Raw genomic sequence first — 10,768 nt, 5'->3', positions numbered from 1 at the left:
GTCATGGACCTGAGGATTGCATGAGAGAGAGCGAGGCAGAGGGACCTCCTCACACTCTCCCGAACCTTTGTCGTCCCTGTTCAGAACTGCGCAGGCGCACTGACTCCAACCTCGCTTCATCCTCACGTGGGTTTTGGGGCGTTGCCAGCGGTGAGAAGTCTAGCAAACTATGTTGCGTATACTCGTATGCCCGTACACCATTGGATGACTTAATTGTGCAGCGTGACGTCAGGCGTCTGCTATTCGTTCCGAAGGGAAGCAGCATGTATGGCTGTTAGTCATATCTAAGTGTCAAAACGTTGTCGCGTGTCACGTTGGCTGGTTTATAAACACGATTACCTGAGCTCGAGGGCGACCGGCATGGACAATATCACAGACGGCTGGTTTAAGGAGACGTGCACACTATGGCCCGGCCAAGCGACCAGTCTCCAAGTAGACGAAGTTCTCTATCACAAGAAATCCAAATTTCAAGATGTGCTGGTGTTCAAGAGGTGAGTTCTTTACTGTTTCTGCACTGTGCTAACGCTGCTAGCTCCAGTGGGCTACCTTCTGTATTTGTATCACCAAGCTATCTATTTAAGAAGTTTAAGATAATAATGCAACACCTTCCTAAAATAACTACGATCGGTAAACTTAGTTATCCTAAGGATGTGTACCTTCTGAAACGCATCGTTTTTGTGCAACGATGTGGAGAGGTTTTGAGATCTACTGTAAAGGACGCTTTTCTCTTACGGTTGACTGCAATTTGTTCTTTTCAGTAAAACGTACGGCAATGTGTTGGTACTGGATGGAGTGATCCAGTGCACGGAGAGGGATGAGTTTGCATATCAAGAAATGATTGCCAACCTTCCCCTGTACAGCCACCCTTGCCCCAAGAAGGTAGCAGTATCATTTAATCGGAAAATGACATCTATTTAATGTGATATTGTCTTTTGTCAATCCTTGAGCATTGTAAGACGTGTCTCACCTATTTACAGGTTCTCGTTATCGGTGGTGGGGATGGTGGCGTGCTGAGGGAAGTGGTGAAGAATCCACAGGTCGAATCTGTGGTTCTCTGTGAGATCGACGAGGTGAGGGACCATTTTGTGCTGAAATGGAAGGGTTGGTTTTTTTTTTTGCACAACTTACTGTTCTCTAACGTTGAGCTGAACAGCAAATTTCACAAAGTTATCAAAGATTTCATCTGTAAACTCCCTTGTTCATTTATGACTTATTTAAACCGTTGTCCCCATCATGCTATGTTCACAGCAAATGCCACATTTATCTCCTGTGTAGGACGTCATTGATGTCTCCAAGAAGTTCCTCCCGGGCATGGCAAAAGGTTTTTTCAGTCCAAAGCTCACACTCCATGTTGGAGACGGATTCGAGTTTATGAAGAAAAACCAAGATGCCTTTGACGTTATTATTACGGATTCTTCCGACCCTGTTGGTAAGTCTAATAAGATCTTACAAAGTGTGTTTGCGTCTATCCTGGAAGTGGTCCGTTCGCCATTGCCCTGTTTAGATCCGGGGATATTGGTAATATGTGTCAACCGTAGGCTCGCGGGGAGCCTCTTGTATAATTAAGAACTGTACAAACAAGTGTGACTTGACTTGAGTCTTAAGATTTTTATTGTGCTCATGTTGCAGGCCCCGCTGAGAGTTTATTCAAGGAGAGTTATTATCAACTGATGAAGACAGCATTGACAAAAGGCGGAATTCTCTGCTCTCAGGGTACATTTTATTGCATTTCTTCTAGGATTAACGTAAAAAAAAAAAAATTTTATCAGAAAATCTGTTTTGATTAAAAAAATAAAAGCGAGTCCATCCATCAAAATCATGCCACTTTAAAATACTTTTTATAAACATGTTTCAACTTTTCTTGGGGCGATGTCTGAAATTGGCTTATTGTAGTGTGGGAATAAACTCTTAGCACCAGACCCTCTCAAACTGACACATGAAACTAGATTGTAATCCTGCTGATCGGAATAGAAATGAATCATATCACAGCCCATGTATCGAGATTTATGTGTTGCATCAGTTTTTCTTGAGAAATACACACCCCTAATTTCTTCACTGTGTATTTCTCCAAAGAAATACACTCTCTTTCAGGGTTTCTCAACTAGCATGAGAGAGTGGGACTGACATTTTCCTATCTTAATGTTTTTGTTTTGTCTGGTGTGGTATTGTAACAAAAATGTAAACCAGTAAGTAAACAATAATGTGAACCAGTAAGCGAAAGGAAAAAGAACCCCCCCCCCCATGGTAACTTTAGTTCTAAACATTGTTTTCCAAAAATATGGAAAAACGACTTTGGCAAATATGCTACTATGTGGCTTCTTTCAGGGTTTCTCAAATAGCACGAGAGAGGGGGACCGACATTTTCCTATCTTAATGTTTGTGTTTTTTCTGGTGTGGTATTGTAACAAAAATTTAAACCAGACGGGCAAACGATATATATTTGGAGACTATATTTGGGAAAAACCCTTGCAAACTTCATTGACAACTTTTACAGGTGTGTTGCCAACAGCCTTGGCTCCGATTTATTCTATATTGCATGGATGTTTGTATTTATTAAATAACTGATTATTTTTCTTCTCCCCCGGATATTCCTTTCAAATATCCCTCATACTGATGAACAAATATTATGTGGATTCAAGAGACCAAGATAATATTCTATAGCCTGAAGCCACGTGCCTAAAAGTGTGTGCTGACTGCTTCGCTTATGTGACATACGCATGTTGCATAAGCCACACGTGCACACGGGGATCCTATAACCGTGCAGACATATGAGAACAGTGAGGGGCTAAAGCATTACTGCAGCAGTACATTTCTGCCAGCGGGAAGCACATAGGAAACTCTTAAGAGTGGTGCCTTCATCATCCACTACAAAATGGAATTGGGTTACACCTAATATGAGGAAGGCCTGTAATTCACCCACGTCACTTATATACTTGGTTCAAATTTTATTTCGGAAAATGACCAAAATGATCCTAAAATGGGTCCTAAAAGCCAAAATGGCTGACTGTTCATGTGTGTCTTTCTGTTACTTTTCAGGAATGGGTATTTTTTGTGTGTGCGTGTATGGGTCTCCCAATGAGAGCCATGCCATGGGCAAGGATTCCCGTGGGTGCGGTGTTTGCTGCCAGGGACATCAATTTTTACCATTGCAGACAGGGCTGCAAAATGTATGCATTTATTTCTACCGCTAAATTATCTGTCGACCAGGTATTTTCAAGGGTAATTGTGATGCAATTGCAATGATATTGTTTGCAATCATAGTTTAACGTTAGTGTCAATTTTTGGTTCATACTATGAATTTTGGCAGTTCAAAATATTTTTAGAGCGTTTTTGTCCTTAACACCTGAGAATGTCTTGGATTGACTGTAATGCAAAGGAAACAAAGCAATCTGAAGAGCCATTTGGCCAATTTATCCCTTCCATGTTTCAGTCTCTGTGTGAAATTTGACAAAATATATCCCACACGCACCAGTGCTCATTTTAGACTGTTCTTGTCATGTGTGCAGGAGAGTGTCAATGGCTACATTTGGACCTGATAAAGGAAATGCAAACCTTTTGCAAAACCTTGTTCCCAGTGGTGGACTACGCCTACGGTACCATCCCAACTTATCCCAGTGGCCAAATTGGATTCATGCTCTGCAGTAAAAATCCTGTGAGTGTCCCGCTTCCCTAGAAATAAACTTGCTCGCTTATTTCCCCTCGACTGATTTAAATGAGTATTTCAGGAAACGCAATTCCAGAAGCCGGTGAAAGAGCTGTCAAAGGGAGAACTGGAAAGCATGAACCTGAAATATTATAATACAGAGATTCACAAAGCAGCATTTGTCCTTCCTGAGTTTGCAAGAAAGGTCAGTGTGCTTAACAAAAGATGGAGGGAGGGCAGATACCATTTTCAAGAAAAGTAGGTCTGATCCTTTCCTACTTTCTTTCCACGGTGATTGACAGGTCCTCAAAGAAGCGTGATTGGCCACAGCAGAGCAGCGGGTTCATCCTCCCCCGGCTCCAAATACAGCTTCCCCTCCTCTTCTCAGCACCCGTTCCCTTTTAAGTGTAGTTTCCTCAAGGATGAGTTTGTAAAGTGGGGTCGGTCAGTCGCCCCCTGTTTCTCTCCACCCTTCCAGACTTAAACATCACCCGTGTTTATTTACTCATGCGTTGCATTACTCATGTTCATCATAAGCTCGTCTCATAAACAAATGATGACGATCCCATCCGACCCTGACCTCATGCTCAAGGACTGTACCGTTTCAAAATGTGTTCTAACATTGCATGTAATTGCAATGTATCGCTGCAGTTTCAATGGAAATATTCTGTGCTCATTGGAATGTCAGCGCATGCTGGCTGCGTATGTCGAGTATACAAACACACCCTCATATATTCAGAAAAGATTGCTCCTCAATAGGGTCTCAATCTGGTTGTGTACGTATTAAGGTATGAGATAGCATTTGCTGCCTTTAAAAACCCAATAACAGCTTCATACTCTCTTTTGGTATGAATGATACATTTCATTTTTAGAACAGAAGCTGCAACATTTGTTCAATAGCTAAGTTATGCAATTACTGGGGGTTTGGCTAATGGGGTTTGGACTATGTTAAACTTTACTGTGGAAAGCCATATTACAGTGTGGTTCCTTCGCTAACATCTGAAACCAATTACTGTGAATCTTATAGGATTTTTTTTTAAATAAAACTCATTAATTGTAATAAATCTGTTGAATCAAATCAATTGTGACTTTGAAATGTACAGTGACATACTTTTGCATAGTTCCGGCTGCAAAACTCAATCCATTTTCAAAGGTCTCTGCAATTCCCAACCACTGAGCCATCCAATTGGGTACAACAAATGTTATGTTTATAATGTCTATGTATGCCAGCAAAATATAGTGAAGGCAGTTGCAGAACATCTGAGTCCTCATCCACTGAACGACAGAAGCTTTGTTCACCTGTTACTATTTACCAAAATAATAGATTTTTTTCAATTAAACGGTGGCCAATCATAGGCCTGACAAAGACTACACTGAGCTTGTTAGTCTGGAATCATCTTTGCGTACAGTCAAGAGTATGAATGATTTTTAATGAGTTTTGTATTTAATTTCCGCCACTATATATGTAATTAAGATGTTGAGGTAATGTTACAAAATTATAACACAAAGAGATACATCTTTTGGGAGGGGGTTTCTGTCTCTGTTGCACTTTCATTTTCCAGACACTAGATGACAGCCTTTAATTTGATGTCGGTCCAAGTGAGGTTTCAATGTTTTTGCATTTCTCCACTTAACATTTATCACAAATGTTCTTAAATTATTATTTAATGTACTTGTTATTGGCTGTAATGTCAGTTATCGATTTCCTCGTGTTGATTTTACAGATGTAACATTTTTGTATTGTAGTTTTAGCTATGCCAGCAGATGACAGTAGTTATCTGAATTGCAGAGATTTGCAAAATGGAATCTCAGAAAGAATTTGTTCTCTTTGGAGAAAACGTTATATCTTCTGACATTTTTTTTTCATAACAAAAGAAAAGAAGTGTATTGTGAATATCATACCAAGACAAGCAAAGCCAGTCAAGCATAAAACGGAACTTCAAAAAAGTGCATAAGCAGAAATGCTGGTAAATAATACAGAAATAATAAATACATCAATAAATAAAAGCTGATGAATGTGTGTTGTATAATAAAGAAGCTGCAATCTTCAATTCAACAATAAGGAAGATTATGCACTATACGCAAATGTACGTAAGTAATCTCCAGTACAACTTCATTCTCTTTCTTTAGAAAACATGACATTTTTTTTCCCCTTGAAAAAGCTCCAGCTTTACTCTGAAAATATACAACACGTTTTAAGATATAGTCGACAAGAAGAGAAATAATAAATATAACAAAATATAACAAAATATAGTATTTTATAGAAAATACACATTTTCAATAAAAAACAAAAGCTATTTTTACCATTAGACTGACACTTTTCTAAAATATATTACTTTTTTCTCTCTTTCAAAAACATATACAACTTGCATGTCATTGTCTATTTATTTATTTTTACCAACATGGCCCTAATCCTCTTTCATAGCGCATGTGCTAGCACTGGACGTCATGAAGTCAGGTACATCACCCATAATTCATGCAGACAACATTGTCGGCCTCTGTGTCACCATTATTAAGGAGTGACATTAATACTAACATGCAAGACCTGAATAGCCAACATATTAACTGTAATAATCACATCAATTCACGCCATGCCAAGTGATGTCATCTCCTGCACGGTAGACAAACTTGATACGCTTGACACTTCACTTTATTTGTAGTTTTTTCATCTCTGGATTAATCTCCAAATTGGCTCGGGGACATCCAGACATCAAGTAGTGAGTGAGCCAACCATGTTAAAAACAGATCCGAAAGCATAGCCAATCAATTTTTACACAGCAACCAAGATGGACCGACTGGAATGGAAGGAGGCTCTGATCCCCGTAGGTGGCTTCGTCTGCACACGTCACGACATCTTAATTGTCAGGTGTCACACAATGAAGACATAGCTACTGCAAATGTTAGCAACTTTTAATCACTTTTCAAATGCACACATTTTTTCAAGCAAAATGTGTGCGTGTAGGTGCGTGTGGCGGCACCATTTACCTAGGAAAAAAGGATCTGCATCAAACTTTTGGAAAGAAAACATAACCACTGAATTTGCACTGAGAATTAATGATCATCAGCATGTCTTACTTACTAAGTTCATGTTTATTTATTTATATCCGCTCATGTTATGCTTTGTAAGAAACTATGCACTAAGCTAAAATACCATACCTACTGTTCATTGACAGAAGTATCGTCTTATAAGGGTATAGTGATTAAACATTTCATGTTACTTTATTTCTAAACAATGAGTTATTAGAGTAAATGATTCATTTAACACCAGACACTTTTGCATTAATAACTGGGTCTAAACTAAAACAATCAAAATGTGCCCTACAGTGTTCAAGCCCAGTAAAGCCCACAATAGAACAATTTGTTAAATTCACTCATGCAATGGTCTCCATGGACAACTTCAAACAAATGGTAAAAGATGTTTTGATAAATCATCAATTGAACTGCATCCCAATTGCTACCATTACCTGATGGCAACTTTTGTCCAAGCAAAATGCGACTTTTCTTAATTGATCAAATGGATGACAGAGTGGGTATGGTAATGTATGATCTAAAGTTATCTGCTGTTCCTACAATTTAAATAAGTGTCAAGAGTTGATGTGATGTGAACTGTTTTGTTTGAGTGGGAGGCCACATGTAATTAAGTCAGTATTTACGGCACGTCCATGGCACACCTGACGATTTGTCACGGCTGCAGCAAGTGGTATCTGATGAAGTTATGTAGTGCAGGGATAGAATGTTTGTTGTAGAGTGATCCCGTCCATATTTGTAATTTGGTATTTGTGAATTCGCCCATTTGTGTTTTTCCCCTCTCTCTCTGGAAAAATTCACCTATGTGCTGTTTTGGTGCTCCCTCTGGTGGCATCTTGGTGCCATGGAAGAATGTTGATGTGAGTTAAGGATTTTTCATTAAAAAAAAAAAAACATTTGCCACCATCTTGTGGGATCTATTGCTCTAAGTAGACCAATTTTTCTCTTCCTCTCCTCTCAGCCTAAAGTAGACAAAATAGATGGGATAAAAACTTGTTACAAAGGAAATGTTTTGTGATATAACTTATTCACTGCAATCAAAATAGACTGAATTGTAGTAGATAGCTACTGATTACACTAAAAGTTGCAAGATGACAGCGATTGACTGTCTCACTATGACAGCTGAAGTTCTTTTCAAAGCACACTCAGCACCTGTTAGAGCACCATTGTTCATGACAGTACATGGAAATTGGATCGTTAGATTGAAGTGTTAGGTTAAACCTCAACTCCGTCTCCTTGCTGAAGAAAATTGTCTCGGTCCTTCTTTCCAAACATTTTCTCGGGCCATATTTCGCCGTCTTGTTAGGTCCGGTGTAAGACCGTTCAATTGTCATTTGAAGGTGTCACACAGCCCATTAGAAGCTGTGTGACACAGACGCCACATCATTGACAACAAGTCAGCTTCTCATCATCTATGTTTGAGTGGTGCTTTGGAGGAAAATATGACCTTTGGATTGGCTATGTTTGCGGATCATCACCTAAGATTTTTTAAATCTTTTTTTTGTGGGGGTGGTGACGCATCCGCTACTGCAGATGAACCACATGGATGTGTCCACCTTGTCATGAAAGTTAACTGCTCTCTCTTTCCATTTGTTCTGCTCTGACCCTTCGCCTCCGCCCCCCCAAACTCACACACGCATACCCACTCCGTCATACTCCCACCACCTTCCACATCAGGCAGCCGTATAAAAAGAGTGAGGGGCTTAGAGGAAAAGCAGTACCTCTCCGACTTGTAAATCTTGGTGGCCATCGGCTGAGCTACTACTCTCACTGCTTCCATCTCCTGCTCTGGATTTCTGCCTGGTCCCAGCGGCTCTCTCCAAAGTCCCAGCATGCAGATCCTGGTGGTGTTAGCAGCTTTCATGGGGGTTCTGCTCAGTGTCAGAGCCGCTGCCGTGCTTCCTGTGGAGGACAGGAGCCCCATGCAGGGGCTGAACAGGGTGAGGATGAAACTCTTTTTCTTTTATTGACCAATTTTGGGTGAATTCACAGACTAGTCTGCAGACAACATTGGATACAGTACCCCTGCAAAATTATGTGTTTATGGAGCTAAAATGTTCCACTTTTGACTGACGCTGTCAGAGACATGGTTACTTAACAATATGTTTATTATTGTGGTTCATTTGTTCGGCAAGTGCATTACATTATAGCAAAGAGGCATACATACAACTTTTCTTCACAGCTAATGCAAGAAAAGCACAAAAGAAAATAGACAAAAAACAAATACAAATAACTTGAGTCTTAATGTTTTATATATGTATAGGCTATTTTGTATATGCGTATGCATTTACTATGCAAAGTAAATGAAAATATAAAATAAATACGTAAATATGTTTATTATTCTGGTTCATTTGTTTGACAAGTGCGTTACATAGTAATAGCAAAGAGGCATACATACAAATTTTCTTTACAGCTAATTCAAGAAAAACACAAATCAAACTAGATGAAACACAAATAAAAACAACTTGAGTCTCAATGGTTTATATATGTATAGGCTATGTTGTATATGCGTATGCATTTATGTATATACGTATGCATATGTATTTTTACATCAATAGACACATACAGCAATATTAAACATATATATATACAAAAACGAAATACATGTGTAACTAATGTACAACTGTACTCCAATAATGTTTTTATATTTAGAAGCAGTTTTCAACCAGAATAATTAATATATTGTTAAATAACTATAGGCGACACCAGAGAGCCAGGTGACAAATTGTGCCAGCATCTCTTGAATTGAAGATTATCATATTGAGCAGGTGTAGCTAATACCATGTCCAATATGGACAGACAGACAGTGATCAATAAATGGAAAAGGAAACTATCTGTAACTATGCGGTGCTACTCTTCCTATAGGGACTGGACCTAAGCAAACAGCGCAAAGAACTGATCCTGAAACTGGTGTCCAGCTTGCTAGAGGGGGCATTGGACACCAACGTGCTCCCAGAAGAGACGTCACCCGAGGAGCTTGAGGAGCCGCTGGAGTCGCGGCTGGAGGAGAGGGCTGTCTACAACAGGCTATCGCTGCCTCAGCGTGACCGCAAGGCACCCTGTAAAAACTTCTTCTGGAAAACTTTCACCTCCTGCTAACAGAAAAAAAAAAGAATCAGGCCAACCCACTGCCAGCCCCTCATGAACTGTAGTGGAACTCAGCTGTGCACATCACCTCCACTTGTCAGACACGCAGCATTGATGGACTTCACGGGACACACTGTCTCTTATTAACACGTGTACTGTATTTATGTACTTATTTATTTGTGTATACTATTTATGTATTTATCGATGTGTTTATTTTCTTTTTAGAGTTCTGAATAAATCTTGTAATATTTGGACATGGTAAAATAAATACATCTGTCTTTCCACCTGCATAGAAAATAGAAGTGTTGAATGGCAAAATGCATGACTTGGGCTTTATTGTTGCTTATAATTGTGAGACTGTCGTAAAAAGCTGGGGTCATGAACAAGAAAAGCAAAACCATTTAGAAGTATTCAAGAAAATATATATATACAGTTCTGCAAATACATTAAGGACTATTTAGAGGTACTGTACATGTTTGAGTAAAAACTCAATTTTTGAAATCACTCCCAAATTACAATCTTGTTATTTTAGAGCATTTGTTTTCAGAAGATGAATGGTTCAAATACACCCCCCCCACAGACACACACAAAACCTTAATGTTTTCTAGGCTCTTCATTTTTTCCCTAGAGCTGCATATTAATAATCAAGCAAAAGACAAAGAGATTGTGTCAGTATCACCAAATGTGATCTATCTGACTAATTTCATGAAATCAAAACATGCCCAGATTGCAGACGTAAAAGATAATCATCCTTTAGCAAACAACAAGGAATCTTTGCATTTATTGTCATTATGTCATCAATGCAGATCCCTTGTAGCTACCATCCAATCCTGACAGTATCAGGAATTATTCACGGCCATGTGCTCCTATGACTTATCATGGGTCATTAAGCCTGAGGAGAAGAATTCATTTTCCAGTTTACGGAATGCCGTCACATTTGAATTCCCGCCGTCAAGAAAGATAAAAAGAAGAAAGTTTCTGCCCCATCACCTTGCTATTAGTGCTTCATCA

General features: G+C 39.2%; 2 protein-coding genes and 1 long non-coding RNA gene across 3 annotated transcripts; 2 read left to right on the top strand and 1 right to left on the bottom strand.

Moving 5' to 3' along the window:
• The first annotated feature begins 255 nt into the window (after positions 1-255).
• srm (spermidine synthase) lies at positions 256-4,721 on the top strand. Its single transcript, XM_088362199.1, has 8 exons — positions 256-491; positions 759-879; positions 978-1,070; positions 1,276-1,429; positions 1,630-1,713; positions 3,507-3,652; positions 3,726-3,848; positions 3,946-4,721. The coding sequence occupies exons 1-8, from the start codon at positions 361-363 to the stop codon at positions 3,961-3,963; spliced, it is 870 nt and encodes a 289-aa protein (XP_088218325.1). The 5' UTR covers positions 256-360; the 3' UTR covers positions 3,964-4,721.
• Positions 4,722-6,009: 1,288 nt separating this feature from the next.
• On the bottom strand, positions 6,010-7,963 carry LOC148402704 (uncharacterized). Its single transcript, XR_015857239.1, has 3 exons — positions 7,823-7,963; positions 7,472-7,632; positions 6,010-6,534 (listed from the first exon to the last, which is right to left on the bottom strand). It is a non-coding gene; the product is annotated as an uncharacterized LOC148402704 (long non-coding RNA).
• Positions 7,964-8,067: 104 nt separating this feature from the next.
• sst6.1 (somatostatin family member 6.1) lies at positions 8,068-10,079 on the top strand. The gene is made up of 2 exons (XM_088369689.1): positions 8,068-8,610; positions 9,536-10,079. Exons 1-2 carry the CDS (start codon positions 8,503-8,505, stop codon positions 9,767-9,769), a joined length of 342 nt encoding a protein of 113 aa, XP_088225815.1. The 5' UTR covers positions 8,068-8,502; the 3' UTR covers positions 9,770-10,079.
• The last annotated feature ends 689 nt before the right edge of the window (positions 10,080-10,768 follow it).

This window comes from Syngnathus floridae, chromosome 2, assembly GCF_059516105.1.
Source record: "Syngnathus floridae isolate MCC-2025c chromosome 2, RoL_Sflo_1.0, whole genome shotgun sequence".
In the NCBI taxonomy this organism is placed as follows: domain Eukaryota; kingdom Metazoa; phylum Chordata; class Actinopteri; order Syngnathiformes; family Syngnathidae; genus Syngnathus; species Syngnathus floridae.
This window is presented reverse-complemented; position numbering and strand designations above follow the sequence as displayed.

Bases quoted from the DNA above. Each gene is read 5' to 3' on its own strand.
- srm (XM_088362199.1), top strand. From the start codon at position 361: ATGGACAATATCACAGACGGCTGGTTTAAGGAGACGTGCACACTATGG. The intron at 492-758 runs GTGAGTTCTTTA...TGTTCTTTTCAG, and splicing joins GATGTGCTGGTGTTCAAGAG to TAAAACGTACGGCAATGTGT. The intron at 1,714-3,506 runs GTACATTTTATT...TCATGTGTGCAG, and splicing joins CGGAATTCTCTGCTCTCAGG to GAGAGTGTCAATGGCTACAT.
- sst6.1 (XM_088369689.1), top strand. From the start codon at position 8,503: ATGCAGATCCTGGTGGTGTTAGCAGCTTTCATGGGGGTTCTGCTCAGT. The intron at 8,611-9,535 runs GTGAGGATGAAA...CTCTTCCTATAG, and splicing joins CCATGCAGGGGCTGAACAGG to GGACTGGACCTAAGCAAACA.